This window comes from Borostomias antarcticus (assembly GCF_949987555.1).
Source record: "Borostomias antarcticus genome assembly, chromosome: 3".
NCBI classification, from domain to species: Eukaryota; Metazoa; Chordata; class Actinopteri; order Stomiiformes; family Stomiidae; genus Borostomias; species Borostomias antarcticus.
The window spans coordinates 3,130,331-3,151,144 of NC_140236.1; the positions used below are offsets into that span (position 1 = coordinate 3,130,331).

The following is a 20,814-nucleotide window of genomic DNA, read 5'->3' on the forward strand; positions in this document are numbered from 1 at the left end:
CAACTATGTGAGCTGAAAGAAATTTGCATCATCCCTGTGCATCCTGATTAATAGACCTTTTTTCCCCAACAGCTATGTTGAGATGTCATAGGCGTTTCGACCCTCTAGTGGAATAAGTTACATAACAATAAAAACCAGGATAAGGTGTCAAAAGATGTTGAGCAGGTGAGGTGCAAATAACAGACCAGACCAGGAACCAAAGCTGTAACACGTTGGTATATTGTAAAAAATTATAATGGTACAAAGTTACAATGCAATTGATGAATGATAGTTACAATACACTGCCACAATGCTGGGTTACAATACACTGCCACAATGCTGGGTATGTATCAGTACATAAAATAACATGACCAAGGGGGGACTCCAGATGATCAAAAACCTGAATCTAGAAACAACACACTAAATATCAAAAGAATCTAAGAATGTACAAATGGCTAACTAACTTCTCTAACCAAATATAGCGGGCCAGCCAAGGCCAACCAAAACTTAAAAAGAAAGCAACCATCCCTAAACTGGAGTATTAGACAGAGAACACTCCTACGTGAACACTATATGTAGAGGCCTCTGTATTACCTGACCCCATGGCCATACTCTAAAACATCAGTTATCAAAACATACAAACCCATAGACACCATGGCAGTGGCTGGAAAAAGAGAGACAAACAGAAAGTCCACTGCTTAGACTGGCATAGGGCTAACGATGATTGGCAGCAGCTGCAGTCGTGAGTGGATCTTGATTGACAGCCGGCCGGCACTGCAACAGGATGGAACTGGAAACAGACTGGTGGATGCTTGAATGGGGGAAGAACAGAGAGAGGGAACAGAGGGACACCCCCAACACCATACAACACCCACTTCAAATATATGTGGCATGTAACAGCAGGGTAAACACAGGTGTCATTAATAACAGTAATTATAGTCCTGTTCCATTTAGGATTAGTTGAGCCAAGGCTCTGATATTGTGCATGCTGCTTCACTGGAATGGCAGTGACACAAATAAAATGGGATCATTATTAATTTGATCAATTACATCTGTGTTTTGCCCTACTATGACACTTCAACATGGCTTCTGGAAAACGGCTCTATTAATCAATTAGGGGAGTAAGTCTAATAGAAACAAGCAGTTTTTAAACAAAAAGCATTATACATGCAAAAGCATTTATACATGCACAGAACCCATGAACATGTTTTAGAAATAGTGCATGTATGCACAATATGTAGCCTACATAAAACTGAAGAGCTATCTATCTAAAGAGCTATCTATCTAAACTGAAGAGAATTCAACCTCATAACTACATACACATGGAATCACATGGGCAATGCTGATATCACACACTGACTGTGCACTGATCAATCAGCTATTTGCTGATGGTTTACACCTGGTTCATACAGAGAAGTATTTAAAGTCCTGGAGTTTGGCTTCACTTACCAATCATGGAGGAGAACCAGAGAAAGAAGTTTAGAGTGTCTGCAGTCCAGAGTGATGTTGTAGTAGTAGAGGGATATGTCAGTAAAGTGAGTGCAGCTAAGATATCCAAGAATGGAACACATTACTTCAATGCAGTAATTCAAATTTCAAATGAGAAATTTCACGACCTCGTTTGCTACAAGATGCAGCTCCATGCGCATTTTTTGAAGTTTTCAGGCAGTGCAAACACAGTGGATAATCTAGTGTAACAACGTCTCATTGCTACATTTGCAAGAAATTCGTTCCAGTCAGTGCAAATCTTTCCACTGTCGGGCCGAACGGTTGATTGTTCAGCTCCGTTCATTGGTTCCTCGGTAGCCTACTATAGTAGTCCTCAGTCTATTCTCTAGTTCCTCAATAACTAGTATAGAAGTCACAGAATCAGTAACTAGGCCTACTCATTAACTAATCGTTAATTCAACAGTAGCCTAGTTACTCAGTACATTATAGTGTTACCAAAAAGTTTAATTACTGATTACATTACAGTGGTGGAATGTAACTAAATAGATTTATTATTAAAATGTAGAAATGTTGTCTTGATAACTGCATTTTTGACAGCAGTTTGAAATCTGCCTTAATGCATGGATGAAGGCTGTCCTGTGTCCTGTGACTGGCTTAGTCAATCCAAACATGAGTTGTTGCTAATTAGCTCAGTAAGATAGAGGATGTTGCATGTTGTCAGAGGTTCCAAGTTCAATTCTCAACTGATGCAAAATTAACATTGGAATGTCAACTTTCTTGTTGTCTTCCTATTTTCTCGCTTGCTCCTAAACTTGTCTGAAATTGCCTGGCCCCGCTTCATCGCTGCGCAGCAGCTTTAATTGTACTTGCTTTTCTCTGCAAATAATGTGATGTATTATGACAAAACACGATGGGAAATATTGTGTATATATTTCACAATATTTTCCTATTTCACATTATTTGCGGAGAAAAGCAAGTACAAAAATCATGTGTAAATGAAAAAGGATGTATGCACAATGATAAATTAAAAAGGGTGTATGCAGAATGAAAAATGAGGCCCCAGGGAGTATCAGGTCCTGGATGTTTCTCAAAGGAAACGTTTTGTTTACATTTTAATACACACACTTGTATTTGTAACAGTATACTTTCGATGCTGCTTCTGGGCCTCAGCGGTATGCAGCTTCAGTTTTCCACTAAATTTAAATGATAGCAGAGTAGAATTTTTACTGTAGCCTGTTTAATGAACGTAGGACTGACAATGAAATGCTGTAGGACATCATAGATGGGATACAAGCAAGACAAATTCCACCAGCGACCACTTAAAGGTGTCCTATTATGCTAATATTCAACAATTTAATATAAGCCTTTGGGTTCCCCAAAACACATCTTTGAGTATTTTTGCTGAAAATAGCATCTTTGAGTTTGTTCCTGTTAGCTAGCTAGCAGTAGGCTACTATATGCAAACAAACACGGCATAATTACTTACAGTTTCTGAATAATTTCCACGGACAGTTGGTATTGCTTGATCATTCAGAAAGAGTTTATCGGAAAATCCTGCATTGTAGCTACTGACCCAGGTTGGAAAAGCAATCTGTCAACTGCCAGTGTTTTGCCAATTTCAGCGGGAACTTTGCCATCAAAAATACAATTTACAGAGCAAGAACAGAGTATTTTCCGTGAGAAGGAATTATGCTAGCTAGCAGGACCTACAAATATTGGCCGGGTTTCCTGATAAACAACCTTCTTAAGTTTTTTAAAGGAATTTTGTATTGAAGTACCTAATTTACATACATTCAAATGAGCCTGGCGCAGCCGTGGAGCAATTTGCTCATCGGTGCAGTTTGCAATACTTTTCACCCTTTGCGTGTGCTTTGTGGACTGGATGCTATTTTTTGTCTTATTTGCACAGGTTTTGCCGCTGCAAAAGCCACGCAATCCTTTCGTGGATTTGGCCCTTAGACGTCGGCAGACCTTGCCTAATGGAATTACCCACAGTTCATATCGTTGTGACGTTGTACAATAACAATGCAAATACACAAAACAGTGGGGAAAAAACAGTGCCAACAAAAAGCAGTATATAGTCCACATTGCTATCATCCACATTTGTGCCTCAGTCCTGCTAGTTTTTTCCATCCATGTTGTTTGTTGCTGAAACCATACCTTTGTAGGCTACACTATTCATGTCCATCCAGAGGGGGGACATTTCTTTGTTGAAGTCCAATGTTATAGGTCTACTTCTTTCAGATATTCCTTCAATTGTGCATTCTTCTTAAGGTTCCATACTTCTGCAGGAATTTCAGTATCCACTGCACATTGGAAAAAGAAGAAGACTGCCCGCATATTGATCTCTAATACACAACAAAATAAATATGCCAGAATCCAAACCAAAATTGGAGGCTAGAACATATTCACCATGCAGTGTACAGATTAACAGACACTGTGTATGAGGCTAGTGAACCACCAACACAGAAGTGTTCAGTTGAATATTCCGGTTTACTGAATCTGTGGAGAAACAATGCATTTACATAACATATTTAGAGCAGATGAATTATCAACAACTGAATTTATTCTGCATTAACAAAAACCCAGAATTTCAACACAGCAAATGTAATAGAGCTTACCTGTCAGCATCAATGTTCCTTGAATTGATTCCTTTCAGAGAGAAATCACATCTCAGTAAAGCAAGTCAACATTATGGACAGTGAAAATCACTTCATCACCTGTCATCCATCCCCCATCACAGTGCATATTAACAAAGAGAAAACATTTACCTCAATAGGTATTTTGTTCCCTGGAAACAAAATGTGTATTTTAGTTACTATAACATGATGACACAGGTTGAAAATTTGAATAAGAAAGTATTGATAACTGTATTTCGTATTGTAACCTTATAGGCTATAGCCTACTCTGGGTTTAATAGCTGCATATTTCTCCCAGTTCACATATCAAAACAGTTCGGCTCAAAAGATCTCATCCTTTCATGTGCTTTGGAAAAGTGATTTATAAATGAAGTTATGAAAATTTGTTACCTGTAGTTTGTTTTCTTTTTCGACGTGCCATTAGGCCTCTGTATATAATTAGGCCCATAAATAGCACACCCAGCAAGATTACTACACTTAATATTACACTTGTTACAATGACTGCAACTCCGTGCTTCTGTGCTGGAGGTTCTCCACATTCAGTATCAGCTGAATGAGTTCCTGGATTGATTTGTACAAGGTCTAATGATTCACATCTGCAAGAACAGTAGAATATTTCTTATTATATTTTTATACAGTACAATATTATTACAATATTGTAATATTATTACAATATTGTAATAGTATTACAATATTTATACAGTACAATATTTGTAATTGTATTTACATAAGTGAGTTTTTTATTTTCTAGGGAGTCTCCATCGTCTGTATGCTCTGCTTACCTGGTATGTGTTTGACAGGATCTCAGTGAACCATTTGAGAAAGTATCAACGGTGCAGTCTGAGCATACTGTATCTTTGGATGATGTTCCTGCATAAACACAGGATGAGACGCTTCAAAATTCATTAAATATCTCTAGCTATCACATTCCATCTCTGTTTCTATCCCAACTATTACATTACAGTCATTTAGCAGTTGCTTTTATCCAAAGCGACTAACATTAATTGCATTTAACAAAGGAAGTCAGAACCAGCAACAATTCAAGCCGTTGAAGAATTCATGCCTAAACTACTGACGTGTCTTGACATTACAGAGGGAACTATGTATCCTGCCATGTATTTTGTTTGCGCTCTATTTTGTATTTTCACTGTTTTTGTACTGTTTGTCACTGTCATGTCTTTGCACTGTCCTGTCCTGCACCCTGTCCTATGTCGTCTGCAGCAGCGTATGCCTTGACCCTAGTCACATTCCTAGTATGTGTGAACCATATATATCTATATCTTATTATACATACATACATATATATATATATATATTATTATTACGCAATATCTATGTATACACTGAGCCAGCTGATATTTAAACCAAAAAAGTACTAATTATTCTTTATTGCACTTTATTCTTTATTGTACTTTTCATTATTGTTTGTACTTATGTATGGAAGACGATGTACAAACCAAAAGTACTACTTTTTCATTATTGCACTTTATCCTTATTTATTTTTCATTGTACTTTCATTATTTGTTTGTAGTATTTGTTAGTATTTAAGTACGGAAGTATGTCTCCCTGAGCCAGCTGATGCGAGTGATTGGAGCCTGGGGTAGGGCCCCGATAAGCTTTAGCTTCTCCCTATCCACTTTTCAGCTACGGGACCAACGTTTTTTTGTGTAAATGTGATTGTGCATGTTGTTAGTCCATTTTACAGCTGAAAATAAACCAAACAAACAAATATACGTGGCTAATAAACACATCTTGAATCTTGAAGGAAACCCACCTGGCTGACTTATGTATTGACCAGCTGCACAGTGTGTGTGTTCCTGGGCGGATTCACACCCTGACTGGGTGGGTTCTGTGCAGTAAGACCCTTTCAGTGGCTCGCAAACAACATCTGATGTGGGCGTGCACTGCTGCTTCACCCTTAAACCAACAACTGAAGAACACATCAACATTATCACCTGTAATAGGATATAATAAAGCATTACATTGTTTTATGTTTACATTTCAATGGCATGTAACTTAATAGGTTTACCTTGATCACAAACTGAACAACTAAAGCAGTGTATTTCACCGTTGGGCTGGTCAAGGTACGTGGAGTCAGTACAGGGGATACAGGAAGTGCTTGTATATTCAGTACAATGCCTATAAACCATGGTTCCTGTAGGACAAAGAAATCATAGTACCATAACAATACCATAATGCATCACTGTAGATAAACATAACCCTCTAATGGTTCATGTGAGACCTTACCAGGTGTACACATGGGACAGCATTCCCTCCCTGTCCAATACTCCGCCCGACCACAAGCCAGGCAGTCTCCAATCTGGAGAAGCAGTAATAGGATCTACACATATTGAAGACAAAAAATAATTCATGACATTAGCTACTGTCTGTTGGTAGGCTAATAAAACTAGCACAGTTGTTGCGGCTTCTTATAGTATTGATTGTTAATCAATGTTGCATTTACTTAAAGGATTACAAGACACTGACAAGTAGGATACTGCTGGTGGTTTTATGAGAGGGTGAATTTGATGGTAAAGATTTGAAACTAAAAGAGTAGCACACTGTGCAATGAAAGTACTGTCTGGTGTGTTGCTAGGCTACTGTAGGCCTACCTAGTTTACAAAACAAATGCTGTTTGGCTTACCTGAAAATTAAAATGATCCATTACTTCATAATTCTCATTCCCTCAAGTGATATCAGCATGCTGGATTTCTGGTTTTTAAAATTATATGTATTTATACCTTGAAAGAGAATGATAGGAAAACATGTTTTTTTTGTTTTAGAATATAGTCTACAATAAATTCAACAATATGTGCTCAACTAACTGGGACTGGATTGGGAAGCTAGCATCCTAAGGCCTTGTTGCATCTCATAGCTCAAGTGGTAATATCGCACCTGCATTGATCAGATGTGTCTAACTTTCAATTAGTTACCACCAACTCTTTTATTGCAAATGTACATACTTATTGTATGTAGGCCTAATACAAGTACAGGCATTCTCTTTTAGAGTGAAAACTTGAGTATGGCCTATGGCTTTATATGATCGAACCATAACATGCTGAACATACACAGTTTGCTTTACAAACATAGTAGCCTAATGTAAAGACTGACAGATCCATCATTAGAGCACAATCAGGCTTTTGCTAGTTCATTACCTTATTGAACTTCATCACTGCAGCAGATCCCGAAGGTAGTCTACATTTAGTAGGCCTATAGAGAGGCTTGGTCTCGCGATGGGCAGCTTCTGTTCCACAAGGTGGCAGACGAGCACAAGAAAATACTGTTGGATCAACGGTTGGATCATAAACAGACTAAAACTGGCCATGAAAAAAATACATAAAACTGAAATAAAATAAGAAACCAACCCTTGTTATAAACTAAAACGCTACAACTAACCTATGGGCTACACACAGTTCTGCCTCCAACAAATTCCCGTCTAAGTCTAAAAGTGAAACGACAAAAACTGGAGGCGGGCTTTCACACTGGGAAATAAACTGCATTTGACAATTCAAATGGAAACAGGAATAAAAACGAATGGAATTATAATAGTGGGATGATTAGGCCTTCTTTCACTTTGAAGTAGGTTATAACCTAATACATCCATGGCTATAACACACTGACATTTTCATTTTCATTCTCAGTTCAAAATTTAAAGCGAGTTTTTACTCAGCCATAACAACCCCCCCCCTCCCCTCCCGAGACGTTTATCTCTTATCTCATAAACAAACAGCCATTAAAACTGTGCTGTGATCGTGTCGACGGATCTTTACATAAAATGTGTGCGCGCACTTGGGGTTATAGCGCTTCTTTAAAAAGAAAAAGAAGAACACTGCTGGAAACACAAACACAAAACCGTCAGAGTACTAGAATGTATCACAGGAATTGTATGTCACAATAAATTCGGAGAATTCGGCGAGCTGCGACTTTAGGAACACTTACCGTAAGGACGGACAGTCTGCTTTCACTTTCTCTGGGGGGAGGGGCTTTTAGGCAAGGCAAGGCAAGTTTATTTATATAGCACATTTCAGCCACAGGGCAATTCAAGGTGCTTTACATGAGACATTAAAAGCATTAAAACAAAAAGCAAGACATTATAGACATTTAAAACAAAAGGCAGGACAAATTAAAAGCATTAAAACAAAAAGCAAGTCATTATAGACATTTAAAACAAAAAGCAGGACAAATAGAATACAGGAATAAAAGTTACAGTGCAGTATACAGATAAACATAACTCCTCTTAGAAAGCAGTGGCAAAAAGAAAAGTCTTCAGGCTTGTTTTAAAAGAACCATGAGTTGCAGCAGACCTGCAGTTTTCTGGAAGTTTGTTCCAGATATATGGGGCATAAAAACTGAACGCTGCTTCTCCATGTTTTGTTTTAACTCTGGGGACAGAAAGCAGACCTGTGCCAGACGACCTGAGGGGTCTGGATGGTTCATAGCATATGAGCAGATCAGAAATATATTTTGGCCCTAGACCATTCAGTGCTTTATAAACCAACAGCAGTATTTTAAAGTCAATTCTTTGATAGACAGGAAGCCAGTGTAAAGACCTTAGAACTGGTGTGATATGCTCTACTTTCTTAGTCTTAGTGAGGACTCGAGCAGCAGCGTTCTGAATCAGCTGCAGCTGTCTGATTGATTTTTAAGAGAGACCTGTATACATGCCGTTACAGTAGTCGAGTCTACTGAAGATAAACGCATGGACACGTTTTTCCAAATCCTTCTGGGACATAAATCCTTTGATCCTTGATATATTCTTCAGGTGATAGTAGGCTGACTTTGTTATTGACTTAATGTGGCTGTTGAAATTCAGGTCTGAGTCCATGACTACACCAAGATTTCTGGCTTCGTTTGTGGTTTTTAGCATTACTGATTGAAGTTGAGCACTGACTTTTAATCGTTCTTCTTTGGCTCCAAAGACAATTACTTCAGTTTTATTTTTGTTTAGTTGGAGAAAGTTCTGGCACATCCAGTCATTGATTTGTTGAATGCACTTACTCAGCTCTTGTATGGGATTATAGTCTCCTGGTGATATAGTGATATAAATTTGTGTGTCATCTGCATAGCTATGGTAACATATTTTGTTGTTTTCCATAATTTGAGTTAGTGGGAGCATGTAAATATTGAACAGAAGAGGCCCCAGGATGGAGCCTTGGGGAACTCCACAGGTCATTTTTGTCAGCTCAGATTTGTAATTGCCTATAGACACAAAATAGTCCCTGTCCTTTAAGTAGGATTCAAACCAATCTAACAAACCAATCTAACACTGTACCAGAAATTAGGCCAGAAATTAGGCTGCATCATGGTAAATGTAGTTTGGGTTCGTGAAAGGTGCAATAGATAAAATATAGCATATCATTAAGAATATGTATTTGACCACGGTGAAGTTGTTTTTAAGTTGGCTATTCGACAGACATTCAGAGACATCATTCTCGCACTATTGGAATTATTATTCAGGTGTGCCTGATCATTGTGCTGCAGTCAGGCACACCTGATTAATCACTTCATCCAATAGTGTAGGACAGGAAATAGAGAAGCATGTCTAATTTCAGGAAGTACTGGCGTTGTGCAATTGGCTAATTGGCTAATTGAAGGCTTTCATAGCCTGATATTGAAATTTGCCCCCAATAATGTGGCATTCCCATTCATGGGGATGTTGTGCACGTTAGACAATTTAGTATTTTTTTGTTTTATTACCTTGATTTACTGAAATACAGTCTATTCATGTAAATGGTCTGCTCATATTTGTGACAACACACAATGTACCACCTTAACGAGACCAGGTACAAGCTGGGCCGCACGACCAGGGTCCTTTAACCACTGGGCAGACTATAGGCTAAATACAGTCAAGGGCGTGGTGAACAAGCCAGGTTCAGGAAACCACAGAGCACATAACCCATATAATTAAATCTAGCTTGACGTTACATTGCTTAACAACAAACACATAAACATGCCCACATGCTTAACTGCAGGGCTCAAAGGAGGTCCAAAGCATTTGAGACATTGAAAAACATGCAGACAACTGTGTTCTTCATATTACATTGGATGTACTGTACAAGTGTAGAGCAAGGTTATAATAGTTTTGCTTTTTTCATTATTTTTTATATCGTTCTAACATTTTTTTCCAATTTCAGTTTTGTTTTAATTCGTTTTTAAAGCAGATTTGCTAGTTTAGTTTAGTTTTTATCTTTTGAAAATGCTTAGTTTTCGTTTAGTTTTTATTAGTTTCAGTATTAGTTTCAGTATTAGTTTCAGTTTTTCTTTTCTGCGCTAGCCTCATGAGACTGTCCTGATCTCGTGAGTTCAGGGTGTTTCACTCCATGTGAAACAAACCATCTGGCACAATAAACCAACACATGCCACCGAAAACATTACCTCTCGTCCAGCTGTCGCTAGGGCAGAGGTGATAATAATTTTTTAAAAAGCTTTGGGAAAGACCAAAGTTGTACCCGACTACAAGACACCAAAACAAGTGACTTATAGTGATTAGTGACTCATGGCAATTCTGAGTCTGTGGGAAATCTCTAACCTCTATTTGAAGAGGTGTGTGAGAAGCACAATCTGTAGGCTTCAGGAAACTGTGACAGTCAACAATCAGAACCTTGAATTAGAATAACAACATGGCATATATATGTGATATGCCTTCATCAGTATTGCTCTAAAATTCTACTAACCTTTGCTCAGTGAATTACTAACCTTTACTTAGTGCCTCTGAGCTAAAACCTTGTGGTAATACTAATCTCAGTTCCTCTGTTAATAGAACAATGACAAGATGCTCATCATGGGACTATCGTTCCACTTCATATACATGACAGTAGTCGGTCTGTTGAGACAATCAAACGCAAACCAATCAACAATGTGATAGCAACACATAGTGGGGACAACAGCAACTTTCAGTAAGATACAGTATTATTTAAAGTGGATTCATATATTAAATGTTAGTGAAACAAACCAGTTATATATTACTTACTGTACCAGTGGCAGTTGCTTCTGTATAAGAGGGCTTTAGCTGAGAGAGGATACCTTCAGTACTGTTTTTATGTTGTGTTTTTTATACTGCCACATACTGTAAGTAACACAATGAGTCTAACAAATAAACCAATAAATAAACCAATAAACCAACACACGCCACCAAAAACTACCTCTCTTGTAAACAAAGCAAGAAACATCTCATGGACCCACCCTGTGATTCCGATCCGCTCCAAAATTGAATGGGTTCTAAGTTGGCCAATGCTATACACCTCCACAGAGTTTCATGAAAATAAGTCTGGTAGTTTTTGTGTAATCCTGCTAACAAATAAACCAATAAACCAACACATGCCACCGAAAACATTACCTCTCGTCCAGCTGTCGCTAGGGCAGAGGTAATAATAAACATTTTTTAAAGCTTTGGGAAAGACCAAAGTTGTACCTGACTAAAAGACAAACCTCCGTTGTTTCGGCCCTTCTTAGGCACTCCGGCAGGGTGTTCCAGAGGTTGGGGGCATAGAAACTAAAAGCTGCCTCTTCGTGTTTCTTGGTCCTGGCTTTTGGAACTGTTAAAAGTTCAGTAGCCTACCTGAGGATCTGACTGGTCTGTTGGGCATGTACCTAACAAGCATGTCTGAAATGTATTCTGGTGCGTGACTGTGGAGAGATTTATAGACTAGTAATAGTATTTTAAAGTCTATTCTAGAGAGTCTATTCTAGAGTCATGCCATGTGCTGTATCCTGAAAAGTAACTCACTATATGCTACATAAAAACGAGCAAAGGGGCTGGATAAGGCTCATTATTAACTTGCTTAAAGTTATGAGTCATACAGATGGAATTTGAAACTAGACTTCAAGAATTAAACTTCAAATTACACTAAAAACACCACAGTAAAAATGGACATGGTGCTCCTGTTTACTGTTTTAAGACTGTCCTGGAATATGTAGAGAGTGGGTCGTATGCCCACCTCCCTTGTTCTCTGTAAAGCGTATTGTGTTGCCTCTGGGTATGAAATGCGCTATACAAATAAAGCTTTGATTGATTGATTGATTGATTGTCCTCTTCAAGAACACAACACCGTAGTGGGAGGACCAGTATATCTGTGATGAGGAGATGAGAGAACTGAATAGGACCACTGAACACCAGATGAAGGACTTAGAGAAGGCCAAAAGCATCATCTCCTCCAGTGTTTGAGATGACGGCAAACTTGGTCACAAAAGGCTTTGACTAAACACAAACCGTTAAATTCTCATATGCACACTAATACTGTCTGTTGGATCATCCTGGCTTTTATCCTCCAGGTCCTCATCAAGGAGCAAGTGAGAACATGTACGCGTCCAATGACTCAAACCTGACTGATAAGAAGGTGGAAGGTTGGTAACCTTGGGAGAGACGCAGGGAACAACAGAACAGACACTCTTTGGCCAGAACAGATTCCTTGTGGAAAGTCATAAGCGGTCAGGCGCTGATTCAGAACATCAACCAAAACCCCTGGCAAAGAGAAACAGTATGTAAGACTGCTTCTCGATGACTCTGAACTTAATCATCTGCTTTTATTTTCAGTTCTGCTGCTGGGAAACAAATGAGGAACTCGAGATCATGCTTGAGAGAGAGAAAGAGAGAGAGAGAGAGAGAGAGAGAGAGAGAGAGAGAGAGAGAGAGTTATACCCTCAGGAAGGCAGGGACAAGCCAGGTTGTTATTACATGACTTTGTTTATAGTCAACACTCCCCGGTACTTTTTTCTTAAAGCGACAGTACACTAGGATAAGAGGAAAACCTGCAAGCGTTGTCTCTCAAATGCAGTTTTTGAGAAATGAATCAATGTGTCATCCTCATTATTTTCCCTTTTGATTTCAATTAGATATCTAAAATGCCGTCAATTGAATTAACACAAAATGAATGCCCTAATTAAGAACTTAATTAAGAACTAAAAACAAATCAAATTACATTAATGACATATGCGTCCAGTATGAGACGCTGAGATTGAAGATCACCCAGACTGTTCTCATCTCCCATAGCTCGTCTGTGACCAATTTGACCTTGAGCATTTTTTTTTTTAAACATATTTTAGCAATACAATCATCCTCTTCATCTCGTCACTTATGACACTTATTATGTGTGTAGGGTTTTGAGATGCCATCTGACATACAGTAAGCAGGCTACAGTAGCCTACAGTGTACGGTAGCCTAGCTGTCGATCGTACCATTCCAGTGACGTCACTGATCATTCAAGTTCAAGATGGCTGTGCCCTAGTAATGAAATAAACTCCGATCAGTTTTCTCTCTTATAACTACTTCAGTAGTATTGATGTAGTACTTCAGGAGTATTAGAACATGAATTAGAACGTGAATAAGACTTATAACACATCTGTTATCACCTTCATTTTCTCTTTTGTTTCATTTCCCCTTTAACACTGCTACTGCAAACCATGTTAACATTGTTAGCTATCCTTTGTTTTTTAACTTCACAGCAATATAACAAATAATCATATTAGTGTATCAGTGCTAGTCTATATACACTGTAGTCAACTTTACTGAACCAAATATTCGCTTATTAACATTGAATCACTCTTTCATTTATTATCCACATAAAACGCAATATAAAACAAAAACACAAATAGAATGCTAATTAAAACAAACTGCTTTCTACAAACTGTTTTCATGAAGACATTCATTAATGAAATCTAACAAAGCACAGTCAAAGCATCTGAACGTTCTCCTGGAGATTTCCCTTCTGAGAAATCCACGGTTCCTCCTCAGGATTCTGTACAAACTGAACACTCTTCAGGTGCGCTTGATAAGGCTAGGATGCCTTCTGCGCTCTCTCTTCCACATAGAGCTGCATCTGTACAAAGAGAAAAAGAAATAAATACATATAATATTATATATTATATACATATGATATATATATATATATATATATATTAGGGCTGTCAATTGAATTAAAAGACTAATCTAATTAATTACATGATCTGTAATTATTTAATCTAATTAATCGCATATATCATTTTTTTTATTTATTTTTTAATGGGAAAAGCCCCCAAGTGAAAATATTTCAATTATATATATTGTTGCAAAGTCAAGTTTTACAATGTGTATTGTCCAGTTTGTTGTTTTGAGGCTTACCTTTACAATGTCAGAGGTCATGGTCTTCAGGGGGATGAGTCTGGGCTCCTGCATGTGCACCTCTTGCTCATCAGCCACTATCCATGGGAAATCCTGCAGGGGGACAATGAGGCACTTTAGGGAACAACAGATCAATCCAAACCATCACCACATCGAAGAGAGTGGATAATGAACAGACTGAGACAGAGAGGGCCCTGAGGAATACTGACAAGCTGCGTCATGGAGGCGAGGTGGGAACATTTTGAATATATTCGTTTATATCTTGGAAGATTAGCCCAACTCCTGGGTTAAAAGAGATCAGAAATAAACAACTCAGATTTATCGTTGGGTGGCGCATGAGCAAGCTAGTTCACATACAATATGAGTAATATGGATATGGATATTCATGAGAATACTGATATTCTTTGGGGAGAAAAAAAGTTATTTTTAAAAAGGAGAGATTCCGGTACATTCACCCAAGCCTCCTTCTCATTAAGGGCCGGGTGGCCTCAGCTAACGGTCCTTCTTGAATTTCCCAATATTCTGAACCTTCTTCTTCCTAGGAAGTCTGACTTCCCATGCATGGAAAATCACCAAACTTTGCACATAGGTCCAGTCCTATGGCAGAAGTCCTCAACTTGGCTCAAACATGAACATAACCTCCCCTTGGTGTCTGTGAGTTCAAGCCCCGGGTGATGCAAAATAAACATGCTAATTCCTACTCGGGCATTGTACTGTTTGGATTTCAGACACATGATTTTTGAGATTTTTTAATTTAAGAGGTTTTAAAGAGGCCCTCATGTATTTGTTATTTGTCTCCTTCCTTTTCCTCCTCAAAACACTCGGCCCGGTCCAGTGCTGCCGAGCAGCTGTCATTTCTCTTGGTCTCCACATTCTCTGACCACCATTTATTGCAATCAACTAACCTTGATGACCTGAACCTTCTCCATGTTGCGTGTGGCAGCCTCTCTAGTGTGTACAAGCACTGTAAATGTACAACCTGTGAAGTATAGGAATACACACTGTGAAATATTATTACATTCTGCCCCCTGCTGAATAAAACTGTGAACTTCAGTTGCACTGTAAAGTCTACATAGTTCTGGAATAACTGGATATGCTTTCGTGTCTGGGTATTTTTTCATTTGCTTGCTGCATTTGGGTACCCTGCTGTTCTCATACTTGGATTTCAATTCCTCTCTTAGGACTTTGCTTTGGTTTATCCGGCATACCTGGTGGGTTGTTATCCAAGACGGCATCACATACACTAATCTTCAGGATAACCGCCCTCAGTAACTGTTCCACATGTGACAGCAATGTTTCAGAGCTGAAAAAAACACACACAAAAAACGAGTTAGTTACTGATATTCAGGCAATTACTTAATATCATGAATGTGTCCAGAAAGCTGCTGCTCGCCTGGTGTTCAACCACCCCAAGTTCTCCCACACAACTTCCCTTCTCTGTTCCCTACACTGGCTCCCGGTAGCGGCTCGCATCAAGTTTAAAACTCTAGCGCTAGCCTACAGGGCAATGTAAGGAAAAACCCCCTGCTACCTCCAGGCCATGGTCAAACCCTACACCCCCTCCCGACCGCTACGCTCTGCTACCTCGGGCGAATGGTTGCCCCGTCACTCTGAGGCCCCTGCGGTCGATCGACACGGTCCCGGCTCTTGTCTCTCCTGGCCGCGCAGAGGTGGAACGAACTGCCCACTGATGTCAGGACAGCAGAGTCGTGCCCATCTTTCGTCGCAGGCTCAAAACTCATCTCTTCAAGAAGTACTACAACGATCCACCCTCTTAAGCACCTATTGTATTTTAGATTGCTATTCTTGCACTTTGCATTCAGCACTAGATTATGCTCTTAGTCACTTGTTTTTGAAAGGAGATGCACTTGTGAGTTCTGGCAAGTAGTAGTACATTGGCTTTTCCTACGTTAAATGCAATTATTGTTAGTCGCTTTGGATAAAAGTGTCTGCTAAATGACAAATGTAATGTAATGAATGTGCACTCCGTTATGAGAGCCTACAGTCCACGTTACTGTAACCTCACTGCCAAGTGAGAGTTTCACAATAACTGTTCTAGTGACAGACAGTGGAAGCTTTCAAGTTTTCATAACGTGTTCCTTTTATGAAATCCCTAAAGCGTATGGTGATTGAAACCAGCGACTGGGAAAGAGCTTGAATTCCATTCTGCTAACCTGATGGACAGCAGAGGAGGCTGGGAAATCTCAAAGACAAATCTCTCTACTGGATGATGCTCTTTGTCCATAATGACCACCACCACCTTCTCAGCATCATTCTGGTGGAAAAATGCAGAAGTACAGAAGTTCACAACTCACTCAGGGTAACTTACACGATTTTAATCTATCAAACTTTTACAGAAAACTGTTGCTGAGAGTGGTGCTGTGTCACATACACAACTTCTGACTCACCTTCTCAATGAGCGGCTTTACACAATGGAGGGTATCCTGGATGTATCGGTTCAGCTCTGGGTGGCATGACATCTACAAATAATGCAGGCTGTTATTCTATTAAAATTACATGGCGGCAATTTTATTGTGCAGTAGTAATATTCACCTTACCTGTACAGGCACATTGTATTTCTTCCTTTTCTGGAATATCCCAGACGGGTACACCTCTCGGACATAGAGGATGAGATGAATAGCCACCTCCAAGAACTCACACAAAATGTCTGCCACCACTGCAAAAAGAAAAGTCATCGCTTTGATAGGAACTGGGTAGCTATAAAATGGATAATATTTACGTAGGTAGTCTAGGCTGGCTATAGTGTAGTTAAATTGCCTAGCATTACTAGGCGTAGCTGTGCTGTCGTTAGAGCTACTTGAGGTGCTACAGATGGGGTTTGTTGTGTAGAGCAAAGACACACTGGGCAAAGAGATTGGGTGAAAACCATTCGTAGTTTGAGATGAGTATGCAATGTTTTAGATGGCACCTACCTTGTCCAAAATTCAGGTCTTGCCTGGTGAGAGTTGTCATTATATCTTCGCTGAAAACTTGCTCACTACATTGAAATCAGTGGTTATCTATGTAGATAGCAACCTAACGTCACTACTACCTCATCTACAAACCAGCCAAGTCCAGACAGCAAGTCCTTCTGATCTCTGCAGACGTCAGGGTTTTGGTTCACGTTAGTTAGCAAGCAGCAAGTTTACTAGAAAACTACAAATGAACTAGCACATCTTGAACCTTAAAAGACAAAAACTGAAGAGAATATTCAAATCTAATAATCAAAACATTTGCGTTATCGACTCCATCGTACATTAAGGTTAACATGCATAAGAACGTGCATCGTCTCTAGTGGTCGTCGCTTTGTGATGACGTCGAAGGCGCAGAATCAGAGAACAATAACATTCACTGTTTGTTTACATTCAACTTCTTTTTGGACTCGATTGGAAGATTACATATTAATCAAAACTAATCATAAAGTTACAATTGATTGTAAAAATGTCATTACATATTTCGAACATGATCATACCAATATTGAATATATTGTAAACTTGTTGATTTTATATGGTAAATTTCACATTCATAAATCTAGAGTAACTAAAGTTACTCCTAATTTCTCAGGTTTCTTGTATGAATGTAGAGATAATATTAAGACACTTGGATGTATAAATTCTAAAAAGAGTTAAAAAAAAAAAAAAAAAAAATTGTCAGATTATATAACAAGCTATTTTTGGAAGGATAAGAAGTTAATTTTTTAAATTATTTTATCTGCTTATATATCTTTGTTGAGTACATGTCTGTATTGTTTGTATATTTGAAACTTGTTCAATAAAATAAAATAAAAAAAACATTCACTGTTAAAAATAAATAAATAAATAAAACATTCACTGTTTATTAACAAATTACATAACAAGTGAATGATGTATTGTGTAATATTCAACTGGAATTTGAAAATAATATAAATCATTTTCAAAATACATTTTCAAAGCATCATCGAGTCAACCACCTGTACGTATGTAGCCAACCCATAGGCCTCCATGATGCCCTAGACCAGTGGTTCCCAACCTTCCTTCCCTAGAGCCCCCCAAGTCGTTGTGAACGTCCAGTCTACGTCCGATGGAGGTCAACACTGGATGTCCAATCTACGTCCTACAGAGGTCGACACACACTGGATGTTCACAACGACTTGAGAGGGGGCAAATTCCATCAGGTGTAAGTTAAGGTACAATGAAGCACTTCGACAACTTAGTGACGTCAATGTTGACGTCATTCGGAGTCTCAGATTAATTTGTTGAATTTATATACGTAGAATTGTAGTGTAGTAAGCTTTTGGCCCCATCAGACATAATCATGTATTTTGTAATAACGGCTGTGTGACAAGTCAATGACATGATTCTCTATCAAATATTTGTCTAGCTAAATATGATGAAGGCCTCAATTTATCCGAGGCCTGGCGCCCCCCTAAGGGGGTCCCAGACCCCAGGTTGGGCAGCCCTGCCCTAGACTATGCTAAAATAAAAGTAGGCCTATGTCAAAACATTTTCATTCATATTTCATAGTTTAAATATGGTAGATCAAGAAATGAAAACTGTCTTGACTTCATGTATGTATTGAATGACATATAATTTGTCCACATTTGCCCACTTTAGTAAAGTCATCCGTGTTATTCTAAGTTATTTTGGGCAAAGAAATCGATGTACCAGTGTTTTTGCCAGATGATAGGCTATATTGCCCTTTGCATCAAATAGCTTAGAATGCCAATTCTGTTTTATCATCAGGAAGAGTCATAAAAGTAGAACTATGAAATAGGTCCAATGGATTTATGATGTGGACTGACCTGAACCCGTGAACTCTGCTCAGGGCTTTATATAGAGCAAGAGGCATGCCGTCGTCTTGACAGTTGTCTTCGTCCTCGAAGGAGCGTGTTTGTGAGGGGACTGTAATAACTCGTGTGAGTAGCAATTATATTCATTTTCATGATGTTTCAGGTCATTGTTTGTACAAGCTGAACATTGATCAGCCTGAATCTTTCCAGGTGGGTGTGGTATTTGCAGCTGATTTACCTCAGAGAACAATCACTTGCGACATGGAACCCAACACTGCTGGGGCGGAGTACAACCGCTGGAATGACGACAACATCAACCTGAATGTAGCAGGTTCTGGCGTGAAGGGGTGAGGGACACTTCTGAGAGGACGACAGTGGAGAAAATGTGTCTGTATCCTTCAGCTGATTGGCTGGCCTCTTACAAAAACATAGAACATTCACACATTCCGAAGGTTCTTCTATATACTGTGGCACGGAGAACGGTGAGGCTGGTTGCAACAGGTGGTTTGTGCTAAATAACCAGAGAAAAAGTGGAGGCTGGTTGATTGTGTGAAGCTGCAGACACTGCAACACCATTTTGAGTTGTGGTAGATTGAATCTAATTATCAGAAAGCAAAAACATGTTACCATCATTCCAGGACCAAATGCGCTTTTTTAAATGTTACTTCTTGAAATAGTTCCAAATGTGCTTTTTTTAATGTTTTCTCAAATGTTCCCATGCTGTCTCCATTACACAATTGTCTGACTGATGTCGCCATGTCATCCTTGGTTCTGTTGACATGATCTTATTGTTGTCTTTGAAAGGATGTACAACAGGGTGTGTACCGGCTCTTGGGGGATAGCTGTGAGGGTGGCCGGAGCTTTGGCAGCACTGGTATCTGTTTACATGATTGGATACGTCACAGGATACTACGTCCACAGATGTTGAACGAGGGACTTGGATAGAAGGATAGAAGATTACTCCCATGCCTGGATGAATGTGGGCTTCTGATTTTGATGGATAAAGGAATGACCAAGCAATTTGTCAAAAGTATGAATATTTGATGATTTTATTTACTATATTTTTGATACAAGAATAATAAAAGCTATTGGAATGCCATTGGATCCCTGTAGTCACTAATTCAAGACTTATTAAATCCTATCTTAACTGGAAGAGAAAGTTGCCTGCATTGATGTCACAGTTGCCACATCAGTTAATTACCTATACCATCACAACGAATTTAACGGACATTAACTTAATAACATTTAAATAAAGATTGCATTGACATTTATCCTCAATAGGCTACTGTCAACAGGCTATAAGACTAGAAATAGCCCGGAAATGTTTCACTTAAATACATTGTTACATTGATACCTGTATGATTGCAGCTAGGCAATCACAAACGCTTGAGTTTATCAGTCCCCACCATAAATTATCTTTATGGTTGCAATGTCCTGTTCCACTAGGCCTACATGACTCCTATTCATTTCATCACATGTGGAAAAGAGATTTGAGTTAACTGTTTGGACCCATTCTGCTATCCTTTGGTCCGTGTAATAATCCTCCCCATCGGAACAGAGAGAGACTCTGCTAGTCTTGCTGTTCTGTTTGTCTCCAGAGCGCTGAGATTCCGTTTCAATGGCCGAATCATCGGATGAGAAATCCCTTTGTTGCTTCGCACCGCACAGACTGGCAGCATGTTTAACCCCGTCCGTCACCACCCCGCTGTCATTGGCAGAAGGGTTATGAACTTCATTGCTCCGTCGCCAAACTGACTGGTCTAGTGGTGCGGGAATTGATGCCACTGTTGGCTGGGTACCAAATGTCCCCTTTGTGTAATCTATCCTGGAGTGACTGTCCACGTGCTGGGCACATTCTACAGTATTAACCGCTGTAAAACTAC

At 39.0% G+C, this 20,814-nt stretch overlaps 3 protein-coding genes across 3 annotated transcripts; 1 reads left to right on the top strand and 2 right to left on the bottom strand.

Moving 5' to 3' along the window:
• Positions 1 to 693: 693 nt before the first annotated feature.
• Positions 694 to 6,732, bottom strand: LOC311329971 (tumor necrosis factor receptor superfamily member 5-like; the record flags this gene model as incomplete). The annotated part of the gene is made up of 5 exons (XM_084461921.1): positions 694 to 790; positions 4,850 to 4,937; positions 6,097 to 6,222; positions 6,315 to 6,387; positions 6,712 to 6,732. 5 exons carry the CDS (start codon positions 6,730 to 6,732, stop codon positions 694 to 696), a joined length of 405 nt encoding a protein of 134 aa, XP_084318047.1.
• A 6,990-nt stretch (positions 6,733 to 13,722) lies between these two features.
• On the bottom strand, positions 13,723 to 17,438 carry mad2l2 (mitotic arrest deficient 2 like 2). The gene is made up of 8 exons (XM_084436306.1): positions 17,097 to 17,438; positions 16,722 to 16,840; positions 16,572 to 16,643; positions 16,338 to 16,438; positions 15,372 to 15,466; positions 15,069 to 15,142; positions 14,164 to 14,256; positions 13,723 to 13,882 (listed from the first exon to the last, which is right to left on the bottom strand). Exons 1-8 carry the CDS (start codon positions 17,134 to 17,136, stop codon positions 13,841 to 13,843), a joined length of 636 nt encoding a protein of 211 aa, XP_084292432.1. The 5' UTR covers positions 17,137 to 17,438; the 3' UTR covers positions 13,723 to 13,840.
• Positions 17,439 to 19,192: 1,754 nt separating this feature from the next.
• On the top strand, positions 19,193 to 19,859 carry smim1 (small integral membrane protein 1; the record flags this gene model as incomplete). The annotated part of the gene is made up of 2 exons (XM_084462033.1): positions 19,193 to 19,278; positions 19,736 to 19,859. 2 exons carry the CDS (start codon positions 19,193 to 19,195, stop codon positions 19,857 to 19,859), a joined length of 210 nt encoding a protein of 69 aa, XP_084318159.1.
• Between the last annotated feature and the right edge of the window lie 955 nt (positions 19,860 to 20,814).

Excerpts from the sequence above, each read along its gene's own strand:
- mad2l2 (XM_084436306.1), bottom strand. The coding sequence starts at position 17,136 with ATGACAACTCTCACCAGGCAAGACCTGAATTTTGGACAAG. Across the intron at positions 16,644-16,721 it reads AATACAATGTGCCTGTACAG|ATGTCATGCCACCCAGAGCT; the intron begins GTAAGGTGAATA and ends CATTATTTGTAG. Across the intron at positions 14,257-15,068 it reads AGAAGGTTCAGGTCATCAAG|GATTTCCCATGGATAGTGGC; the intron begins GTTAGTTGATTG and ends GTCCCCCTGCAG.